The sequence below is a fragment of the Pseudopodoces humilis genome, chromosome 10 (genome assembly GCF_049639895.1).
Source record: "Pseudopodoces humilis isolate 2021_Gansu_Grassland_sample_001 chromosome 10, ASM4963989v1, whole genome shotgun sequence".
Taxonomy (NCBI): Eukaryota; Metazoa; Chordata; class Aves; order Passeriformes; family Paridae; genus Pseudopodoces; species Pseudopodoces humilis.
Window position 1 is genome coordinate 10,720,676 of NC_142209.1, and position 24,250 is coordinate 10,744,925.

A 24,250-nucleotide genomic window follows, 5' to 3' on the forward strand; every position below is an offset into this window, starting at 1 on the left:
CTGCACCCTATAGCAGAAGGGAGAAGACCCCCCCACCAGCCATGCGGCCAGAAGCCGAGTGCTGTGGTAAACCCGTGTCACCAGGGTTTGGTGGCCGCTGTCCAGCTGTGGTCCTGCAGGGAGGAGCGACCAGCCCAGCGCGACCTCCTCTCCCCCGGGGGTGCGCCTGCAGTGACAGCACCGCTGGGAAACAGCGCTGGCCATCGGCCCCAGCTCGCCCCCGTGTGAGGCTGGAACGAAGCTCGGGCAAGATGTACAGTGCAAAACGTAAAACACTGGCGTTTACTGGAGTGCTTCTCGGCTGCCTGGAAATGGTGAGTGAGACTTGCTGTAAAGCTACTTCTAGCGATGATACTGTATTCTTCGGAAAAATAAACTAAAAGGTAGGGTGGAGCATTATCAGACATCCGCTTCCACACTGGCATTTCATTACTATCACAGTGTTGCATTGTTTACATATGACTGAAAAATACTTTCAAAGTGTGTCAACAACTGCAAACGGGATTAATAGGCAGGTTCAGAGGGGAAAATGCAGAAGCAGTACAATCTGCATACCTGTACCAAATCTCATTAGTTGTGCATTCTTTCCGTGCTTAAAGAATCTAAGCAAACACATCATAGCAGTAAAATGTGTTCATAAACATAGTATTTTAGGTTGTTGTTACTAACATTCGTAGATTTTTAAATTTCAAAATAAAATATGTAATAAAATATGTAATAAAATAAAATTATTTTTCTAATTTTGTTACATCTTCCTTTTCAGATATTTTCAGCAAACACAGGTAAATATTCAAAAAATTTTTTGGTGTTTTGCCTGCCTATTTTTGAATGGGTCTGAAGAGAACACCCACTTGTGATTTTTAAAAAAATATTGTGTAAGTTCTAGCAGCTTTATAAACAAAAATTGTTTTCATGTTTGATTTAGGCTTAAAAAATTACATTGATGTCTTTATAAATTTTTTATCTCATTTTTAGGGGTCACAATTCTGTTGGACACTAATGCAAATATTCAGACTCATGCCTTGGTACGAGTGTGAACCAGGGGGAACACTCAGATGAACAAATTCTGCTGTTCATTACATAGCTCTGGTACAAATGGGATTCACACTGTCCCATATTTGAAACCAGTTAATTGTTGTATATTTTAATAGTTAAAAAAAAACAACAAATGAAACATCAAAAGAAAACTCCATCACAATCCCTCAAAAATAAACAAAAATCAAACAAAAACAAAACAAAACAAAAAAACCCCAAAAAAACACACCAGAAGAAGCACAATCTCCTATGCACAACTATTTCCAATGTTTTAGAATTTAATACACAGCTACTCAACTAAGCATTAACGTCTGCTCTTAGTCCCAAACACTTTATCAGTTACAGTCAGACACCCTCTTTTGCCCCATTTGTAAAAATGGTCCCAGCTATTCTGTCTAACCATGCCTATGGAACATTTGCAGATGAGTCTTTCAAATTGTGGAGCAAAATACTGTACTACATATTTTTTTAGTTTGTTTTAAAATATTGTCTTTGATAACAATTCATAAAAATTTCTGTGCAAGAAATCCTTATCCAGGTCTAAGACTTGTCTAACAGTCAAGTAGAGAATATATAGCAGATAGATGTTAGTACTTAGCTGAGCAGCTGTGTATAATACTTGCTCAGGTCTCCCGAATCCCACATGAACTGCCTTGCTATGAACGAGTTTGCCTCAAGATACCTACTGTGTCTCAAATACTTATACATTCCTTTTCTTAATTTTATGTGGGATGTACCTTCATTTTATCTTTTTTCTCTTCTAGTGAGTGTATTGCAGCCTTGCAATATGTGTAATTGCTTTATAAATGCTGATTTTAGTATGAAAATCCTGACTTCTGAACATAAATTACTCGTGGTTAAAAAATACAATGTGTGGTTAGTTTTGTAAGAACTCTTTCTGAATGACAGAGCATAAGACCAAAGCATTGTTACAATATTTGATTTGTCATGTTATTGAATACCTAAGTATATCTGCTCTGATCAAGGGGTTAGGTGAGTTCCCGTGATCCCTTCCAGATAGATTGTGTGTTGCTTTGATACAGAAATGCCTATGGTTCAGCATCCTATTTCAGACTGCTTTGTATAAACATGCACTTTTTCTTTGTATATATTGCTTAAGTTAGTAATATAGTTAATTTGTTTTAAGGGAGCGCCTCTCAGTGCAACGTAGGTTAAATAATGGTCTTAAAATAATGATTTCAGAGTATGAGAGTATTTTTATGGAAAGATGAAATTTTCTAGAATATCACAAGATTCTGTGTATTTTGTTAATGTTCACTTAAAGTCCATTTAACTTAAATTTTAATCATTCATAGAAAGTGTAGATTATCTGTCCTACATTTTGTCTCTGTGAAATGTTCAGCATCCCACAGGACTGTGTTTTCCAACTTCATTATCTCTATCATTATTTCCACTTTAGCTCCAGATACACCTGTTATTGACCAAGCTTATTCAAAACTTAGCAACAGCATCACAGTGGAATGGAGAGCAGTACCTGGGGCTAATAATTACATGCTGACTGCACAAGATGGAGATTCCTTTGTTGAAACTATAGTAAAAAATTCTCCAGGCACAGTGACGGGACTGAAGCCTGCCACCTTGTACCGAATCACAGTCAGATCTATAAATTCGGGAGGAAAAAGCCAGCCTTCACCTTTCAGAAAAGTAAAAACAGGTGGACTTTCAAAATCTTATTTCAAATTCTGTAATGTTGTTATTATAACATAAAGCATTCATGCATGTACCAGTCCTGAATTATTATAATCTTTGTTTTAAATTGTACTGATCACATTCTTCTTTCAGTTTTTGAGGACTAGAATTCAGCCATCTGACTTATTGACCAGGACAAAAGTCTGAATTAATGGTTTACTTTATGATGGTGCAGTAAGTTAAAAGTTCAGTTGGGAGTTCCACTAGAATTTTTATGAATATATGTATATGACTTAAACAAAGGGCATAACTTGAAGGAATAGAAGAAATGAAGAAACAACCAAAAGTATAAAATAGTAGACAATGCAAAATATAGAGGACAGGAAATGCAGTGTCTTCTTGGTGATTTTCATTCTTCAACACATGCAGCCCTTCACACTTTCTTTACAACTTTTGTTCATTTCACAAAACATGCAATACAATAATTGATGCACCAAATAATTTTCCAAATTTATTCTGTTGTTCTTGCATTAATTATTTTTTCTGTCACTGAATTTGCACTCAGGGTTCGTGTTTGTTTTTTCTGTATATTCATTTTAAGTTTGGCCTACTGGAAAACCAAAAGTGTAATTTGTTCTTTCTCAACAGTCTTGGTTGCTCCAATTCTGTCTGTTCATTCTCTGAGTTGTGACTCCATTGCAGTGAGCTGGAAAGCTGTGCATATGGCAGCTGGATTCTCTGTGTCACTCATGAGGTCAGATGGTTTGGGCAGAAAGCTGAAGCAGAACACCACCAATACTTCCTTGATATTTACAAATCTAGATCCAGGAACTCTCTATACTATCAGGGCTTACGCCTGGAATGCCAATGGGATGCCTGGAGATGATTTCACATATAACCAAAGTACAAGTAAGAAATCTGAAACCAAGTCAGCATTCCAAAAACAACACAGTAACAATATACCAGAAAGTATTTATGTGTATGTGCAATTGTATTATGTTTTTCAAAGATACATTGAGTAAATTTTCAGATCATGTTTTTGCGCCATCTCAAGGTTTATGAAAGGTCAGATAACATGGCTATATTTAGTGAACATTACTGACGCAATGATACAATTTACTGTCACTAAAGTTGTACTGAGGACAGGTCTGGATACATTACACAAGCTCAGACTGATTTTGAGGATTTTTCTAATTGTGAGAAGCAAATAAATAAGCAGGGAGTTTCAGCAGTGATCAACTACAATTATTTTTTTTTTTAAATGTCATTTTGACATGAATGAGGGTAAGGTTTGCACCCAAAAAAAAAAAAAAAGCATTTAATTTGCAAGTTGTGAAAGAAATCATATCTGTAGTCCATAATCTAAGTTATATTTATGTGTTCCAAATTGATATACCATAGGTCCTAACACACCAGTGGATGTTAAAGTAGCTTTCAATAGTGGTGCTTTAAGAGCTGTTGTCTCTTGGATGCCATCAGAAGGAGCTCTAACTTACAGCGTCACAGTCTCCAGTGGACTCCTGAAACTGAGGTGTAACACATCTGCCTCCTGCATGGTGCCATCCCTCCAGTGCGGCTCTGAATATTATGTGTCTGTCACAGCATACAATGATGCTGGATCCAGTGAACCTACTGATGCAGTGAGCTTAAAGACTAGTATGTGTCACTGATTCTTACGTAGTTTATGGCATTTTAATGTCTACTTCTTTAATTTCAAATATAAATTAGTTCATTGCAATTCACAGGTAATTCTCAATTAGTTCTGCTTTTGAACTTTGTCCATTAATTATGCCATATACTTTTCTATTGCAGGGGTAAGAGCCTAAACATTCTTCATATTTCTGTGACAAAAACTTGTGAACAAATTTGTGAGGAAATGGCATTAAGAACTGCCTCTGAGCATAGAACTGTTCTGGGCCACGCCAAGCTGTTAGTTAGAAAGGGGATCAACAAAAGCACATTCAGCCAAAGTAACACCACTAGACTAAATTAAGAAACCATCAACCATATTCAAGAGAAGAATTTGCTCAGTTCACCACTGAGCACCACTGCCATGTCAGAGATTGTTGTTTCCTGACCTTTTAGATGAGCTGCCCAAGTAATCAAAATCTAAGCAATTCCTTTTTATTATATGTTACTTTAAATACACAACATTATTTACTTAGTCATTTGATGTAACCTGCCTCATTTTGACTTTTGATAGGAGTTAGATGAATCATGAGCAATTCTGTGGTGCATCCAACAGGATGAGAGAGCATTATGCAAGAGACAACTATTAAGCTGTGGGCTGTAATCTCAGCCAACACTGCTTCAGCTTGACCATGTATATTCAAATAGCAGCAAGCTGCACTTTATTGAACTAGAAAGAAAGTAAATGTTACTTAAACAAAAGCCATGGAGTTCACAGTTTAATGTGGCATTTTGGAATGCCAACAGAAAAGAAACCTAAGTAAAGGACAGTTCTACTCAGACACAGCCAGTAAACTTTATACAAAAGTATAAAGGATTTTCACATATAGAGGCTTCTGGATGCCAACTGCTATTCATGCTAATATTCAAATTATCATCCAAACCTACTATTTGTGAGCACACACTGTGCCAGTTCCTTTCAAAATATTGTCTGGTGTCACTGTTTTTGTTCAGAGGGCTCCTTAAGCAGATGTTTCTGTAAAACATGGTAGCATCTATTTTGTTCTGTAAAAATCAAACCCACTTGTTGTCTAAATATAAGCAACAACCTCTGTAAAGGCAGCTAAGTTGCTGTTTTCTCAATCGTGACAGAGCAACTGTTCAAGCTGAGTACAATAATCTATATGTCCCAGATTTTCCTTTATTCCCCAAGAGTATAACTTCAAGAAAGAAAAAAATAATTGCATTGAGAATTTTTTCTTTTTAATGTTTTTTTTTTCAGTTCCTTGTGCACCAGTAAACATATCAATTGAGGAGGATGAACCTGGTCACTTGCTGGTTTCATGGTTTAGCGTCAGTTTGGGTCATTATTATGTGGTCTTTGTGAAGAGTGATGATGGCTTGGAAGTGCACTGCAACACATCATATACTCAATGCCATTTCCAGTCAGACTGTGGTTTCACTTATTTCATTAGTATCTTTGCATATAACAAGGCTGGGCAGAGTCCTTTAGGTGATGTATTCAATTACACTACTAGTAAGTAACCATGTATTCCTGAAAATTCACTTGGATCTTTTAACTGTATGGTAGAGCTGTTTGGACATTTTTATAGGAACGTAACAACTTCTATTTTTATTCAGGTTTTGGGTATAACACACAAAGGTCAGCAGAGAAAAAGAAACAGTTCACATTACAATTAAACTTAACTTGCATAGTCAAGTGCAACAACATGCATACAAAATGTGAAAACAGTTTAGCAATTCACAATCATCAGGCAAGGGACATATGAATAACACACAGACCTGGCATAACATTTGAACTCTAGTTCTGTCTGGGTGGGTTTTTTTTTTTTTTAGTTTTACCTCAGGAAGAGTGTACCAAAGTCTTCAACTTCCTCATATGGAGTTTTCATACTTTGAAAATTAAAAATATATTAAGGTCAATGGGAAATTGAGAAGAACACTCTAGACTTTTAAATTTTAAACCAAGGATATATGTAATTCCTGTATCTGACCTAAACACTAGTATGTCCTCTATTGATTTGGAAGGAGTGGTACCGCATCAATTTAAGAAGTAAATCTGGGGTTTATTAGACTGTTTGCACAGTATTGGTCACCTCTGGAGAAGACATAAAGAAATGAAACAAGACTCTTATTTGCACCACTTTTCCACTCGCATTCGGGTTTCCCTGTCTGCCTTTTCCGTTCGCAGCTCCTTGTTGCCCCAGTGACTTCAGGGCCGTGTTCATGTCAAGCGACACGGTGCGGGTCACCTGGGCTCCTGTGCGAGGCGCTGACCTGTACGAGACCCGAGCAGCCAGCCGCAGCGGTGTGCTGCTCTGCAGGGACACGGACACGGCCTGCACCCTGTCGGCTCTGCAGTGCAGCACCCCCTACAACATCACCGTGTTCTCCTTCAGCGAGGCCCGCGGCAGCAACACCTCGTGTGCGCCTCAGTACGTGGCGACAGGTAGTGTGATCATTCATTTTCCTTTAGCTGAAGAAATCATTATTATACACCCCAGTGATTCATGGATGAAAACCATTACTGGAGTGCTAAGTTACTATTTAACTGTTTTACCGAGTTTACTGATAAAATTTTTTTTAAAACCCAAAAAACCCAGCAACTCCAAAACTGTAAGTTCTTAAGAATACACTGCAAGAAGGAAACTTACATCAAATTTGTATTGAAAGCTTTTGATAGGTCCAGTATTTTGAAAATTAGAATTACAACTTATTCCCAAAATCCTTATGTAATCTTTATGTTCTGTCACAATTTCTAAATTCTCACCAGGAGTAAAGCATATAAAAATAATATAATTTTCCAAAGTAATTTGTCAGTTCTAACTGGAATTTAATTTTCACATGTAACTTATATAATATGCATAAACGATCTCTTTAAGTACTATTAATATGAAATATTTCAGCTCCCTGCAGTCCTGAAATAAAAAATATTTCAAAGGAGGGTCTATCTGTAATCAGTGTGCAGTGGCAACCTAACAATGAAGAAGCTACATATGTTGTCACTGCCAGAGGAGAGGCTGGACTTTGGCATTGTACAAGCACCAGGAATTCCTGTACCCTAATGGATCTTCCCTGTGGATCTGCTTTCTCTGTAAGTGCTATAGCAAGATCACCAGCAGGACAGAGCTTGCCAAGCTACAGTATCCCTTTAGAGACAGGTATGGGGAATTGTATATAGTTCAACATAGCAGTATAATAATAAAATAGTTCTAAGACTCTATGGTTTGGGCTATTTTTTATTTACATTATGTGCACATTGTACTCTGTATTGCTGGATGTCCTTTTCGTAAACCTGTCTGTATATTTGTGTGTGTGACAAGGAAGGGTCGTTTGGCAGTTGCCTCAGACTGAGGCCTTAGAGCAACCAATTATCTTCTGGCACAGCTAACTAAAATGTAATATCATAAGCTACTAATGTAATGCACAAGTTCCTTGTCAGCATTTTGATATTTAGCATTACCAGGAGAGGCAATGAGGTAATGTCCATGTCAACAAATAAGCAGTGTAAAGAACAGATTAAAGCACATCCTACCCACTATTCCTGCTATTCATTTGCTAATAGGTTTTGTCTTCTACCACCTCTCCAGACAATCCCCAGGCCCAGTACAGAGATTAATATGCACCAGGGTCTATTTTTAACAGGCAGTTTGGCTGCAGTCATTTTACATTGTAGAAGAAGAGACTTCAAACAGAGACGGAACTGGACTGAGATATATGACTTGAGGGGTAGAGACACTCCCTGCTTAATTAAACTACAGATGTATTCTGATATTCTGATGAAAAATCTTAGTAATTTTTAGAATCTTGGTGAACAATCATTTTCTAATAATTCCAGGGTTCTAACCCACAGTTAGGGACAAACTCCTCTTATATTGACATTCTGTTTATTAGAGGCTTGCCAGCAGAGTGAAATATTTTTCAGCATGCTTGAAAAGTACACACTTCTTCATTCCTTTACTCTTGATCATGTACTATTCTACCTGCAACCCTCCAAATACTTTCCATTTTCCAGGTACAAAACAGAATTCACTTCCCTGTTTTTTGTTCTATTTCAGCTCCTTGTTGCCCTAATGACCTGATACTAACTCAAGTGACACAGTCTGTAACCAATATCAGCTGGTCTGTTGGGAGGGGTGCACAGACATATATAACAATACTGGAGTCTCCAAAAGGACTGGCAAAGTGTCACACACTTCAGACCTACTGTCTCCTGGGATGTATCACATGTGACACCAACTATACAGTGTCTCTGAGAGCCATTACTGAGACTGGTTTGACATCCAGCTGCACCTATCAGGGATATTCTTCTAGTACGTAATGTGTAAATGCAACTGGGAAGAAAAACACTCGATACACAACGTATTTTGTGTGGTGTTCCTCTCATAAAAATAACAGCTTAAATTCAACACACAGCTAATACACCTGCAGTTCCCTCTTTAAATAAATGGGTTATTTTCATATAATCAAGACCTGTTCTTATGACTGCCATCAGTTGGCCATATAAAGAAGTTCTAGTAATATTGCTCCAGAAATAGTTTTTTAATTTAAATTATGCTATGGCATAATTAAATTTTAGAGACTTCAAAAGGATTCTGGGCATTTTAAGGTAGGTCTTATGCCAGGTGAGAGCAACAATATTCCAATGTGTAAAACAATAACTGAATTTCAGCTCCATAAAATGACTCTAACTTTTCTCTCCTAGTTCAGTTCAAGAATTATTTTGGCTTTGTGAAATAATAATTTTTTCCTTGAAATGCTGACAATCATAGTAATTTGGTTTAAACTGCACTCTAGAAATTTGTAATACACATTGTGAGTTCACAAAATTTTCTCATTAATGTTTCTTACTTTTTCAGGTGCTTGCTGCCCTTCTGGGGTGAAGCTCTATAGACTCGGCAACAATGGCATCAGGGTGTTCTGGCAAGCTTCTGATGAAACAATAAACTACAATGCAAATTTACATGGCTCAAAGGCCAATTTCAGCTGTACCTCCAGCTCAGGTCTGAGTCACTGTGACATCACCAAGATACCTTGTGGGGATGTCTACACTGTGGTGGTAGCTCCAGTGACTGACAAGGGGCCAAAACTCACATTTTGTCCCAAGAAAATATATTCAGGTAGAATTTAAATTTCTTTGAATAATTTGGGTTTTTTTGGTCCATGCATGCTAGATGGCTAACAGGTAATCCAAAGTTATGCGGGTAAAGGTGGCATGGAATAGAACTTTTCTGCTCTAGTGTTGACTGCAGAGTACACTTTATGAGTGTAGTCTTGCAGTATCTGTGATGGGAACTTCATAGCAGCATTTTGGGTCTGGGCACATTTATCTACACAGGTGCCTCTTAGCTGGATCACCCATATCCTGGTGAATACTGAAAAGGTAATGTTCAGTTGGGAGGTTAGGAATGGTTAGAATATAGAAGAAATAAATGAGCATTTTTAATGTATTTTTTAAATAAAGAAACAAATCAATAACTGCAATTAATCACTCCTAAGCACATTTTTAAAGTACAAATTGTTTAAAGGGGAAGAAATTATTTTGCCTTTCCCAAGGCATGGATTTCATCCATTATAAAACTACTGCTACCTGATGGGATTGCATAGTAGTATAGACGGAGTACATACTGCACACTAGAATTTTCCAGCTTAAAACCTGACACCTAACACTTGTACCACTTTCATGTCATTTCAGTCACCTGTTCTGGAAGCTCTGTTGGAATGGGTAAGAGCAGTACATTAATTAAAAATTCATTAAGTTCATGAAGTATTTTTGCATAATCTTCAAATAAGATGCATATAGCATATAGATTTGATAGTCAAGGCTTCTGGTAGTGTTACGCAGGTTTATCTCATCCTCTCCCCCACTTTATAATATATAATTTTTAAAAAAAAAAACCAAAACCTTATCTATATTGTGGCCTGCATACTATCATGCTTGGTCACAACACTTACTACTCATTTGACAACACATAATAAAAGGCAGGTGTATCTTTTTATAGCCTTCCCACATCCCATTACAAATAAAGCTAGGTGGCATTTCTGCTATTTTCAAAAAGATTTAAAAAAACCCAAAAAACAGTGTGGCTTACCTCAGTCTATTCTACCAGTATTTCTTCTGGGTTCCAGCAGGATAGTGCTTTATTTGCCTATGTAAACTGCTAGAAACCACTTCAAAAGCAGCCACTGAAAAAAAAAAAAATTCTCAAGACCGTTGCTTTTCCATAACTGGAATTGTCTTAATTTCCAAATTATTTTCTAGTTATTTATAGAGGAAGGAGCAATGCGAAACACATGTAGATGAAATTCTGGTTCAGATAAGGAGGTAAGATTTAAGAATTGCAATTCATATTAGAATGCATGAATCAAACTTTTCCTGCTGATTAAATCTTTGTGATAAGAGGAAAATGCCTCACCAGTCCTGTATATCATAAACCTAAGTGGTTTGTTAAAATCCATATTTACATCTGAAATCTCTTGTTTATTTCTGCTTGCACTACTGATTTGTCCTCTCCCCCATTTATAACAACCTTTTTTCACTTCACTAAGCCTTCACTTTACTATGCTACAGTTCCCCAAAAAAGCCCTTAAAATCCAAACAGATAAAAATATTCTTCAGCACTCATTTACTTTCTCCTGGTGTTCTGTACTATTTTCTGCTCCTGTCTCAGAGGGATGGCAAGAAATCACTTTTGACTTTTTCCCCCTAAGGCTGATCTCATTTTTGCTGCTGTTCACCTGCTGCTATCCTGGATGTTAAGGTTGTTCATAACACCATTCTCCCTAAATGTTATTTTCAGTCTTTTTATCCCTGAAGCTGGAAAGACACGTCTGTGCTTAACTGCAACATTCACAGCTTCTTGAGGACTGGGAGGATAGCTGAAGACCTGGCCATATCTGAGACCTCATCCAGGCAAGACCTTCTCTCAGTACTGCACAGTGGTTACTTTTTCAGCCGACTTTGAAAGCAAAGTTTAAGGTCAATGGTTCTACAAACACATACACATGTGTAATCTAACACAGTCTTCAGAAGTTCACGTGTATAAAGGTATCCAAAGACAACAGGGTTTTTAGCACTATTTTCAGTTTATAAAAACAGACACAATCCATTCTGGAAATTGCCCTTCTTCAGAGAACACATTAGGTGTTAAGTATCTCAGACAATGCTTCTGATCACTTGGGAAAAATCTCATGGGAATCTCACACTTCAGTAAATTGCTTGTAGAGGGCCCAGGAATTATATGCTGCTTCTTAAAACACCATCTGACTAAAAGTCACAATCAAACAAGTCTTTCTTTAGGAAACATTATTTAAAACTGCCCTGCATTAGTTAATAGAAAGTTGGTTTTATTTCTCACTTAATAAAAAAAAAATAAAAATTAAACAGCCTTCTTCCTCGAGGGTTTTATTTCAGTATTTCTTCTTTGCAGACATCATTGCCAAACACTGTCACCACAGTGTGTTAAACTGCGTTTTCAGAGATCTAAAGCAATTGGTTTCTTTTGGAACCAAATTCAAACCCCAAACTACTTCTTTCCACCTAAGCAATTCTGATAATTTCATGCTCTAATAGTAACCCTAATGTCCTTTAAGCCATTCTAAACTGTTGGTGTATGTTTTCTTAATTCTCCCTGGCACACAGACCTTAACACCTGAATTACACTCTACAAACAACATTGTAGTACTATTTTCATCAGCTCCTCTCCCTTTTGTCACTGAAAAGAAGTGTGATTTTATCAGAATGTATTATTTGTATGTATGTTGGGGAAAAAAAGGCAAAAAGCTGAAGAGGAGTCATGATTTCAAGAAAAAAACACATTGATTCAGCTCTAAAAAAGTGTGTAGCAGGTGTATACAAAAACAAATATAGCAAAACAGGGAGGAAAAGCAACACAATGAAATTGAGCCATATACACACCTTCTACTATGGCAGTGTGTAACCTCAGTGTGTTGTTATTTAGCCATTAGACAGTGTCTAATAGTTAACACCACTATGTGAAATGGCACTGGCATCACTGAGCTGATTAAAAAATTTGGTCAAGACTGGTTGCATGTTCTCTCCAGACTGAGGTAAACATACTTTTATGGGTCATGCAGACTTCAGACCACAGGAAAGGACGATCAGATGCCATGCTTTTATAGATGCTGTTTCTGTACTATTTACTCCTATGAAGCTCTGGACTTCATGAAGCAAAAAACCCTCATTCAATTCAAATAACCAACCAACCAACCAAAGTCCTACCAAAATCCCCAAGCAACCCAACCCCACAACCTCTTGAAAGAAGACTCGAGAACCAAGAAAATTCCTGTTGAAGGCCTGGAGGTAGGCAGCATATGGATATGCTAAAATGGATGTTTTCTGAGCAGTATCTGTGAAATCATGTGAACTAACAAATTAGGTGATTAAAACCACCTAGGTTATTTCACAGCAGATGACCTCATTAATGCTTACTTAATAAAAAATTTAAATTCAGTGCATAATAGTAAAGATACATTGAAATTACACAACTATGAACACTTGCAAAAAAATTTGTATCTATATTATTTAAAATACACATTGTTTTTAATTGCATCTGACACAGAAGTAATAGCTCAAAACTTAGATAGGTTTTCAATCCACTGAAGGAACTGACAAAAACCTACCCTTCAGCTGATTACAGACTTGACCCAAATTTACTGAGATCTAGTGTTCTACCACATCTAACTATTGCTGGTGAAAATAGATACAATGACAACCTCATTGCAAAACATCAAGAGTGGCACTTAGATGCTGTTTTACCCTGCCTAACAGCTGGCAGTCATCCATACCTAAAGCTACATGCGGCTTCATAGTGGGGCAAAGGGCCCAAACATTAAAGCCAGCAGAATTCATCAAATTCCTTCAGGTTCCCTAAAGAGGGGAACTTGTATGCTGTAGGAGGCTATTAATACTACTATCCCAGTACTGAGCATTGGAGCCACAGGAAATTTCCAAGACAGATGAGGCTTCACAAGGATAGCTATCCCAGTTAGGCTATTATGGACACATAGCATACCATGGAAACTTTGGGTTCATAGTGCTTCGGTCATGGTTATTTACCCTGAGAACTGAACAGTGAGTGCACAGACTGTGAGACAACAACTCTGCAACCACAGCTCCTCCAGCTAAAATTGGCAGAAATTTTCTTCTAATGCCCCCAAGATGAATGTCCAGTACAGCTGTACTGCACTGCAACAACAGCACCAGAGTGGGCAGCACTGGCATCTCCACTACCTCACCCCTGCTCATCAGAGCTGCTTTCACAGCCCTGCAGTTCCTTCTGCTTTTTAAGGAAGGGCACACAAAATAAAATGGCATCAGAAAGACAGAAAGCAATTAAGAGAACCTGGATACAAACTGAAGAGCTGTATGATACTAAATCCCAACAATAATTTCAGATAGGTGTCTTGGTTCAAGTGATTTTCACAGGTCTTGGTTGGCAGTGAATATTGTGCTGTCCATTACACTGCTAACTCAAGTACGTAATATTGATATTAAATTCAGAGGTCAAAAAAGACTACTTATAAATAGGAAAATAAAAGCACAGTCCTGAAATTACTGCACTTGTATGTAAAAAGATACTGGGATGGGACAGTCTTTGCACAAGCTGTATCAAAATGTTCACCATCGTTGTAGTGAGACGTAACTTGTCCACATTCAGGTTAATGATTGTCTCTCAAATACCTGCATTTTTTCCTGCAAATAAACCACTCATATTGCCCAATAGTCTCAGAAGAGGAGGAAGAGCCCTGAAGGAACAACTGGAAATCAGTAATCCATTTCCCCTGACAAAACACTGTTTCTGCAGCCTCTCTGCCCAAGAACATATTTGTTTCAGAAACTGAAGGTTAAAAACACGGCCAAAAGCAGCCCTCTAGACACAAACATGATAAATTAAAGTTGTCCTCACTGTTTGGACAGAATCCATGCAATCCCTTGGCAGACTGCAGAGACAGTTCTAGTAACTCACTAGACAGGGTATTTCTTTTCTTCTTCTATATTAAATGAAAGCTCAGTATTTTAGCTTTATGTTGCAAGGGAATGAATTTGTTGAAGCTGAAGTTTTGTTTCAAACTCAGATTTAAAATCAGGTAACACAAAAATAAGCAGACAACCTTAACGTAAGTAGTAAAAAATGTTGATTACTAAGGATCATGGTGATAAAGACTATTACAGTTCAGAAAACAGGAAGAGCAGGGAGGAAGGAAAAGAAATTTGCTTCTTGGAATACTATGGAATGAAGTATACTGCTGGAAGTCAAAACAGTTTTCCCTGGATATTTAAAATGAAATATGCCTACATGACCTGCATCACACAGAAGCAAAAAAAGGCACAAATATTTTATTTCTACCCTCAGGTTACTTCATGATTCCCACTTCATATTCTTCCCATCTTGGGGCTGTGGCTTTTCTTTTATTTGCTACATCTAAGTTGTAAGTTACTTATTACATAAAATCCCTTATTCATACAAAGTGTTATTTAATCTGAAAATAAAATGTGGAGGAACTGAAGCGCTCTTTAACTGGCAATGAACATGCAGGGAAAAGCTGACACTCAATACAAAGGAATTAATTGAGAGTTTATTCCAGATGGTGCTCCTCACTTAGTATACAAGTCATCAAGAATAATCTATGAAATAGACTTGGACTTCAATGATACCATCTTTTTCTATAATGCATTTTGGTTTTTGCTTCTAACAACCTGTTTAAAAAAAAATCTGCCAGATGAAATGTTCAGCACAAACTGTGATCTTTACTATTTGTAGAAAATATGAATTAAAAAAGGACACTATCAGTTAATTCTTATTTTAAATGTTTACACTTATAAAAATGCTTTGGAAGCTTGAAACTGAAATCCTTTGTAATATTTTTCTTCTTCCTACCTCCCTCTTTCCATCTTAAATGCCTTTATTAGCCCAGGATTATCAGAAATTACAGAGTGCAGCTGTTTAAAAACATTAAAGGACCACAAATGGATAAACTGTGTTTTTAAGAAGAAAATAGTGGAAGCCTACATGGATTTTCTTCAAACAAATAAAATGCATAGATGGCTACGGTACTCATCCGTCAACCTTTACAGTGTCCGCTTGAGGTAGCCTTTCTACAGAATTACTATACAAGCTCCAACATAATCTAAATCCTTGCATCAAAAGCACTATCTCTGAAAGTTCACTCAATTTAACACCACTGGTGATCAACATAATACATTTTAAAAGTTTTGGACAAAACAGCAGGTACAGTGGACATAAATGTTAGTTCTAAATCTGCAGCCCTCAATGTACATTGTACGCACATAAATATCTCAGCTATAATACACATTCCAGATCCATCCCTAAAAGCCATACTATTATGGAAAGCACAGCCATGCTAACTTCAGGATACAAACCATAATTCCACGTCTACAAAAGGAAAGTATAATTAGTGGCAGTTTATTGCCTCATACAAATTTAACCAACATGGCAACCATGCCAAAGGAATGAAAACATTTTCAGGACATATGTACAGACTGTACATTTCAGAAACATCTGAACAATAAAAATGCAAGAACAATCTCCGCATTACAAATTAAACTAAACAAATGGTTTGAAACCGTCAATGCATTGAATGGGTTTACAAAGGCACTTCCCTACCCAAAATAGGAAATGACAATCTGCAGCCTAGAGGGAGGTTGGAGAAGAGTGCTCATCAACTACTGCACAATCTCAACTTTAAGAAAAAATAAGCAGGATTTAATCAAACATTTATAGGATTCAATGTGATCCACTTCTGAAAGAATTCACACAGTCTCATCTTTGTTTTTCTGTTGCTTTTCTTGGCTCTCTCGTTCTGTACTTTGGCTCCTTCGTCGATCATGTTTGTCAGAATGGTCCTTGCTATCACTGTGATCATGTTTGTGGGAACGTTCTTTGCTTCTGCTACGCTTCTTAGATTTTTCTTTGCTGGGACTCTGATCTCGTTTTCTTGATTTCTCAACACTATCTGTTCTTCCTCTGCTTCTGCTTCTACTTCGTTTATTTGACTTCTCTTTATTTTCATTTTTATGTTTACTTGATTTTTCTTTGCTCCTGCTTCTGCTGCGCTTACCTGTATTCCTGCTCCGGCTCCTACTCCTATGCTTTCTTTCCCGGCTTCGACTTCTACTATGCTTTCTCTCTTTTTTGGAATCCCTCTTGTCATCACGGTGTTTTTTCTCATCTTTGTCATCCTTGTGTCTTCTCTCCTCTGTGTCACCCTTACTTTTCCTTTCTTTTGACCTTTCTCTAGATCGATCTTTTTCCCTCTCACTAACTCTTTCCTTATCATAATCTCTCTCTTTTTTCCGACTCCGTTCATTTTCTTTCTCTCGTTCCCTATCCCTGTCTCTTCTATCTCCTTTCCTGTCACGACTTCGACTCCGGCTTCTGTATCTGTCCCTGCTTCTGCTTCGCCTCCGTTCTAGTGAGCGATCGGTACTTCGAGATCTCCGTCTTTCTTTTTCTCTCTCCTTTGCTTCACGTTCTAATCTCTGCCGTTCTCGTTCTCTTTCTAGTTCTCTATCAAAACTAGATGATCCGTGGCCTTCCCGATGGTGACTTCTGCTTCTGGATCTTCTGGGTGACCTCCTGGGACTGATGGATCTTGGCCTTGGAGACCTTTTAAAACAGAAGATATTCTATATGAAACACCTCCTTCAATAGTTAAGAGATACTCTTTTCAATTTATACTTTACATACAGAGCTTGTACTTAATCATAAATACCAAGTATCATCTGATTAATTTAATCCGATAGCATCCATAAGCTCTTGCCTTAAAACCTATCCCAGTGAAAAGACAACACGTTGCTGGTAATAAGTAGTTCAATATTGAATTTTTAACATTCATTTTTAAAATAATGTTTATGTGACCTTGAACGTCTACGTTCTGCATGCCGGTCTATTTCTTCCATCCCCTCCTTGCCATCTTTCTTGATTTTTCTAGGTCTGCTTTTAATTTGCTGGTCAATGGCTTTCTGGACTGGCACAGGAATTCTTGGAAACAACGTGGAAAACCATTCAAGCTTAGTGAGGAAGGAACGAAGCATCTCCCCTATGGTCATAACGCAACCCCCGCCTGCCTTCACATCCAGGTCCTGCAAAATACAAGCAAAAAATATCCTGATGGTCAAAAATATTCTTTACTGATTAAAAAAAAAAAAAATGCTGCTACATTACTGTCCTATTGAAGTCTCATGATTATGAAAGTTTACTTGTCTCATATTCTAATACATTTCCTTAGAGAAATTCAAACTCTGCACCCTTTTGATTTGGCAGAATGTTACAGATAGGGAATGGGACTTAATATATATGCATGCAGGCACATACTAATCCTGCAGCCATCTGGATGGTAAGGGACTGTCGATGAAGAGATTAACGCAAAATCCCCTTACACGGTCTGGTTATATGGTATGAACTTGCATTGTATTTAAATACCACAAAGTTGAGAAGTCCTCTGAAACTACATTTAACACTCCATTTTGTGGATGTACAACTGTGTACCATCATACCCAACCCTGTGGCCTAAATAATTTATGAACTACATCATTGCCTATCTAAAAATGATCATAGAAAAACCTCTAGTACAAAATGGCATCCTAACAGAATTGGAAGCAATAGCAAACCAACTGCCATGAAGCAGTGAGGTTTCTAATTTAGAAATATGTAAAAAAATAAATAAATGAACAAATAATTGGAAACGCATAATCCATGATGACCATTGTCTCTGAAAAGGGTCATTACCGCATGAAGGCCTTCTTGCTATGCCCTCTCACAGCTCAGGACATGTTAGTCAGCTATTGTCAGTCCCAAACCTATAGTGCAAGCACACAAGGAAAGTGAGATTTGTTATCTAAACAGGAAGAGAAAATCTGAACGTAAAACTGCTTGCACTCACACACATTTAAGTGTTCAGATATACAGTTTTTCCAAATATAATCGCTGCAGAGATCTAAAGAAGAAAAAGAGGAGTTAAACGTAGCACCTGGAGAGTACGTACAGTTAAACAAAATAAACATAAGAAGCATTTTGAAAAGTAACTCTGTGTCCTGGGAAGGTTTTCACAGCAGCATGACAAAAGATGAACTGCTTCCACATATTTAAGAACTGGAGGGAAAAAAAAATCCTGTAGGTTTAAATAATTCCATGTATAAAAATTTGCTTCATCCTATTGAGCTTGACCAGGACTGGTAAGAAACTTAAGCAGCCCCAAACAGTTTTTCTCTATAACACAAAGCTACTGATAGCAGCTGGGAAATAAACACTAAATCCAAAAATATAGTGGGATATTTTAAACAAGTAATTATTTTAAGAAATAAACACATCTTGATACCCAGTATCAGCAAGAACTGAAATGTGCTTCGAGTAATGAAGCAGTTAAGACCTGCACAATGCATTGTACTTGTCACTGTTTTACTGTCCTTGGAATTGACTTTGTAGGACCCTGAGAATGAAGCCACCCCAATCCTTCTCATAAATTACCATCCAACATTTCAGAGGAGAAGTCATATTAGCTAGCCCCACCTGGGGGAGAAGGCCATTACACTGATTCAAGCAAGAGTCCAATTTGGTTTCATGTTTTGTTCAAAATCTACTCTAGCATGGGTTTACCTACTAAAATTACGAGCCGTTTCCTTTGCTCAGTGTTTTTGATACTCAGCATGAAAGAAGACATTTAAAATAAATATACTGCATTGCAGTTAGACACAGGTATAATTAACGCTATTTTTAATAACAGTATTTGGAGATCATTTGCAACTACAACATTTGAAATTTCTTCAAGTAGATGCCTACTGTCAGACCAAAGATGGTAAGTGATCCTTCTCGTTCTAGTCTTAAATTTAGAATGTAATTTAAAACCTGCTCAATAAATACAAATTGCAGCACCATGCAGCAGACTGTGTATTCAACTTCATAGACCAAGAAACCTCACCCACCAGTTCCCAACTGTTTCTCCAAACAGTAAATCAGGATTAGGATTATTAAAGGTATTCTCCTATCTGACTGCATAATAATACAACTTTACCGAATTTCTTCAGTTAGCAACTCATCTCTTTATCTGCCCCATTAACAAACACATTAATGTTCCAGAAATAACTCCACCTTATGCAGTAATCAGGCTTTTTGCTTCACCTCTGAAGAAATCCAGGGTTTAGTTGTTCCAGGACATGAACAATAACCACAAAGATTTCTGGCACTATTTTCCAAGGTGCATGTTGGTTTCTACCATATAGTTCCCACTCTCTTATGTAAGCATCAATTCCCCTTATCCCAGCAATAAATAGATAATACAAATTTAGCACTCTCATGACTTCCTACACCTTACCTAAAAGTAACTATTTCAAAAAACACACAGAAGACACATTCACACAGCCTGCTGTCTGCATTCTGATTCAGTACACCTGTTCTACATGGCTTTGTAAATCTGACACAGTAACATCTTAACCAATGAAAAAATCTGTTAGATCTTCAAAATCTAAGAGAAAACACCCAGGTCACAGCTCAAACCGTTTCCTGCACTAATTAACATAATAAAGTAACAAGTACATAACACTGTAACATTCAAACTACAGAAAACCTTATCAATCAATGTTTAAGCCTAAAGTAGTAACATGAAAAGAAACAAAAGAAAACAAATTATTACCCTCGCCGACATACCTCTTCATCATCAAGAAAGGATTCAAACCAGTCCCATAGATCTGTAGGTGGCTGTGTGTACCTTTAAGCACAAAAACAATATGGAATTTTAATACAGCTTTCTGCATATTAGATCAGTCATTAGTTGATGATACGGATACTCACCTAATATACATAAATCCAAGAGCCCTAATATATGGGGAGTCTGTATGAGTGATAAGGCCCATCACTTGCTTACGAGTGAGCTTCAGCGTAAATAATTTGTAGAGCAGACAAAAAGCAGTAGACACAATTCCTCCGGTTCCAACACCACGCACCTTTCAAAAGCAGAAAGTTAGGTGAGGATGCAGGAAGTCATAAAGACGTTATCCCAAACCTACAAAAGAATATGAGAACTAACACAGGATAAAATCTAAATCTACAAAGATGTGGAAGAAGTAACACTACTTACATCCACAGTTTTTGAAGTGAGAAGAATGTATCTACTCTTTGTAATAAATATTTTATATCTAGAGACTTTTATCTATGCTGTGGAAAGTTATTTACCAGACAGAAAAATTTAAGAACGCACGTACTTCTACTTACCCCTCCACACATCCCTGTCTGGCCTGCTGTTTTTCTGCTGCCCTTTTCCCATGGTTCAACATGTGTAACCTGAAAGGGTGAGGACAGGAAGGGGAGGGTGGAAAGAAAGAAAATTACAATTACAACCTCAATAATGTTTAGGTGACTACACAAGCATGATTTAACAACGGATATCCCAAACCAATCTTAAAAGACTGTCTTCTAGCAAATTCAAGATCAAGTCTGATCTGTCATTAAAGCAAACCACTTGGTTTTTTTAATTACCACATTAAGAAATTACAGCCAAAATCTTGAATGAAATTTAAAACAAAAATCCCATAACCCCAAAGGAAACATCCATGCTTATTCTATACTCAATGTACTTTCAAATACTTTATGACTAAACCCCATCATTACTATCTCCTTGGGTGATTAAACAACTGCCTTTATTTAAACCATCTCCTTACAAGTTTAGTGGTAACTGCTGATGACAGCTACAAAAGTCAAAATATACAGTCTCATATTCCTAAGTCTCATTTCTGAACTTCACTAGAGATTTCTTTCCTTTATCACTTACTACTAGGACAAAAGAAATATTTCTCAAGGGTAGTATTTTAACATAAAGTCAATGTTTTTTTTTCTTAGACTACAATGATGTTCTTAGATAAAATAATTACTAAGTACAAACAAATAAAATTTGCCCAAGACAAATCTTGTGAGATACATTTAGGGATGAGCACACATACACAGTTAACACCATTCCCAAAACTTGACAATAAGAGTAATAAACAAGCTCAGAACCAAATAACTGTCTATCCTACACTTGAAATTCTGAAATTCAGAGAAGCAATATCTGGCTCAATAAACAAGTATATTTCCTAAACACATCAACTTAAAATATATATAAAAGACAAAAAAAGGATACAATGGTGCTGCACCACAAAGATTGTTTAACAAAATATGCAATAAAGCCAACTAGGTACACCATCACATGAAATCGGAAATACACTAACAGCAGAAGTTGCTGAACTGTTTGTTTGGGTTTTTTACAGTTGCTGTCTTTGCCAAACAGGAAATATGAGAGATACCAATACTGTAGAATTCAAAATCCACTATGACTTCCTGTACTGTTAGCGTGAGAAGTTCAGAAATACTACATAAATAATACTGCATATCCTGGTTATATAGTACTGCCTCTCATAGCAAATGAAAAGTATTTTTTAGTCAAAGGATCGAGCATAACACTATCACAAATGCCAGTCTTCAACTTTTTAAATAACAGTCAACGTAAACATGTTGGTTTTGACAAGGATCAAAACAAACAACAAAACCCTAAAAACAATATTAATTTCAAAAAGGAGTATTGAAAGTTTTGATCCCAGAAAGACTGTTTTGTATGCTTAACTTGTTGGAAACACACAGATTAAATGAACCTGAGGACATGCACATGGGTGTTACAGTCAGGGATAAAGAAAGAGGAAGTCCTGCACTTCATAAATACAGAACTGAAACGGGAGCCCAGAATTACAAATCAATTAATTCAATTATCTGGACAAAATCCATATCTTCAAAGATGGTCCTTATCACTAGCTGCCTGTGTGACTTACAATCGCTTTTCCTGATAATCCAGCACCCATCATTCTAAAATTTTCTAGAAGAGCCACTTGTTTCTTGGACAGACAAATACACTTGAAAATACAGCTGCTATGACAGGTATCATGTTCATTAAAAAAACAAACACCAAAACAAACCAAACCAACAACTAACAAAAAACCCTACAGCAATTATTCAGGAACCTTAAAACATGAAGGGAATTCAAATCTTAATATCAATGAAGCAGCTTAACCATCAGGTTATCTTCTCCCTCACAGCCATTACTCGTGAGTAGGGGGCCGAGTTTCCTCTTTATTTAGCATGCAGTTTTGAGTCACTAACTGTCAAGTTCAGTAAACAAATCAGATCAATATGCAGATTTTTAATGGCATGTCAAAATTCTTCCCAAATGTAAGATAAAACCACTTTTGGAATGAAACAGTAGGTCAAGCAAATGAATTGACCTACTGCTGTTGAGCTCTACCAGTACAAAGATGATGAATTGCACCAAATACTTTTCAGTGCATCTGTAGGGGTTCACTTTAAAAATAGAGTAAGTGCTCAAGTTTTCTGGAAATATGTTGCTTTCATCATTTTTTCATCTCTAAAAATCAATTGTGTAAGTAAACTCTGCTACTTTCGATTCAGGTAGTCATGAGTCTCTCACACACGCAGCATGTAGTAAATTAACTGGAGATATGCTGTCGACAATCTGTTACACTAAGCATTAGGAGAAATAAGTAATCAGCTCCAAATGGCAGAGCACAGGCAGAGAAATGCTATCTTTACGTGAAAAAGCAGTAGCATAAGTAAGTGCAAACTGCTAAAAATATCAAAATACTGTGGTGGAGTTATTTTTCACAATTATAGAGCCTTAAGTAACTGGATTTGGCTTGGATAAATGAAGCAAAAAGGCTACCTTTGCTTTTTATTTTATTTATTTCAAATATACTGAAACCTACTAGCTGACACAATAACATTACCAAGCAAAATCAATTCAACTGAGAAAATACGCCAATAACGACCAAAACATAGGTGACTAACTGAATTATCTAAGCTTGAATTATCTAAATTTTGGTGTCGTTATCAGAACAAAGAAAGTGGCTGCGTTGATTAGCATTAATTATGCATACCTCTACCTGGGAGAGTGGCTTGATGGAAGCCTCGGTGCAAAACTGATTCAATCCTGCTAACAAAACAAGAACCGAGACATAGGTGCCCTGATACAGATCATTCATCTCCCCAGCACATCCTACCTAACGCCAAAGAGAAGCGCTAAAACGAACTCGTGAAGTTTTAAGTTCAGTTTTGGAGGAGGGAATTCTAACCTGGAACGGAGAATGAAAGCCACACGCAGACACCTACGGTCACCACCATCCCTTCTGTGTGGTTACACGGCGTGCTGGCGGCTCCGCGCTGCGGGGAGGGCCGGTCTCTGGCAGCAGCAGCAGATCTGCGCCCTCCCCGCTCTCTCCGGCTGAAGGCGCAGTCCTCAGACGGCCATTTCGCCCCCACCTCCCCGGCTCACGCTGCCCCCTTCAAACCAAATTTACAGCTCCGCAATTCCAAATCCGACGCGGAACACGCCTCCTTGGTGAGGCAGAGAGGGCTGAGCCCTGGATTCCTCCAGCTCAGCAACAGAACCGCCGTTTACCGCCACCCCTAGCCGCAAGATAAGGGACGAAAAGGCGCGGGCCGTAAGCAAACCGGGCCCTGCGCCAGCGCGGCCCGCGGGCTCACCTTGAAATAGATCTCGTCCACCACTTCGTGGTAGGTCTTGAGCTCGTAGAGCTGCACCTTGAAGTAGGGCGACGAGAGGATGTTGGTGAGGATCATGGGGTTCAGGTTCATGGTCTTTTCGTTGCCCCATAGCGGTAGCACGTTGCCCTGCTTGCCTGAGGCCGCCGGCTTGGGGCCCCCGCTCTGCAGCGGCTGCTGCACGGGCGGGACGGCGCCGGGCGGGTGCTGGGCCGCCTGCTGCCCCTGGCAGTTCGCCACCGCGGGGCTGTTGTTGGCCATGGCGGGTCGGCGCTCGGGGCAGGCAGGCCGCGCACACGGAGCGGGGCCGGCGGGCGCTGCCTCAGCCCCGACAA

At 38.0% G+C, this 24,250-nt stretch overlaps 2 protein-coding genes across 6 annotated transcripts; one reads left to right on the top strand and one right to left on the bottom strand.

Moving 5' to 3' along the window:
- The first annotated feature begins 41 nt into the window (after positions 1-41).
- Positions 42-14,797, top strand: FNDC7 (fibronectin type III domain containing 7). Of its 4 annotated transcripts, XM_088060218.1 has the most exons (13): positions 42-314; positions 764-782; positions 2,456-2,710; positions 3,334-3,594; positions 4,087-4,341; positions 5,597-5,851; positions 6,527-6,784; positions 7,242-7,496; positions 8,394-8,648; positions 9,195-9,455; positions 10,031-10,060; positions 10,598-10,660; positions 11,136-14,797. In XM_088060218.1, the coding sequence occupies exons 1-12, from the start codon at positions 42-44 to the stop codon at positions 10,633-10,635; spliced, it is 2,415 nt and encodes an 804-aa protein (XP_087916344.1). In that variant the 3' UTR covers positions 10,636-10,660; positions 11,136-14,797. The 4 variants fall into 4 exon arrangements, 3 of the variants coding, with proteins under 3 accessions (XP_087916344.1, XP_005520976.3, XP_087916343.1); XR_015773325.1 differs by having other exon boundaries at positions 10,031-10,660; XM_005520919.3 differs by having other exon boundaries at positions 10,598-14,797.
- Positions 14,798-15,766: 969 nt separating this feature from the next.
- PRPF38B (pre-mRNA processing factor 38B) lies at positions 15,767-24,250 on the bottom strand. Of its 2 annotated transcripts, none has more exons than XM_005520920.3 (6): positions 23,898-24,250; positions 20,586-20,654; positions 20,166-20,317; positions 20,022-20,082; positions 17,238-17,461; positions 15,767-16,985 (listed from the first exon to the last, which is right to left on the bottom strand). In XM_005520920.3, exons 1-6 carry the CDS (start codon positions 24,174-24,176, stop codon positions 16,130-16,132), a joined length of 1,641 nt encoding a protein of 546 aa, XP_005520977.1. In that variant the 5' UTR covers positions 24,177-24,250; the 3' UTR covers positions 15,767-16,129. The 2 variants fall into 2 exon arrangements, with proteins under 2 accessions (XP_005520977.1, XP_087916348.1); XM_088060222.1 differs by lacking the exon at positions 23,898-24,250 and adding an exon at positions 23,291-23,410.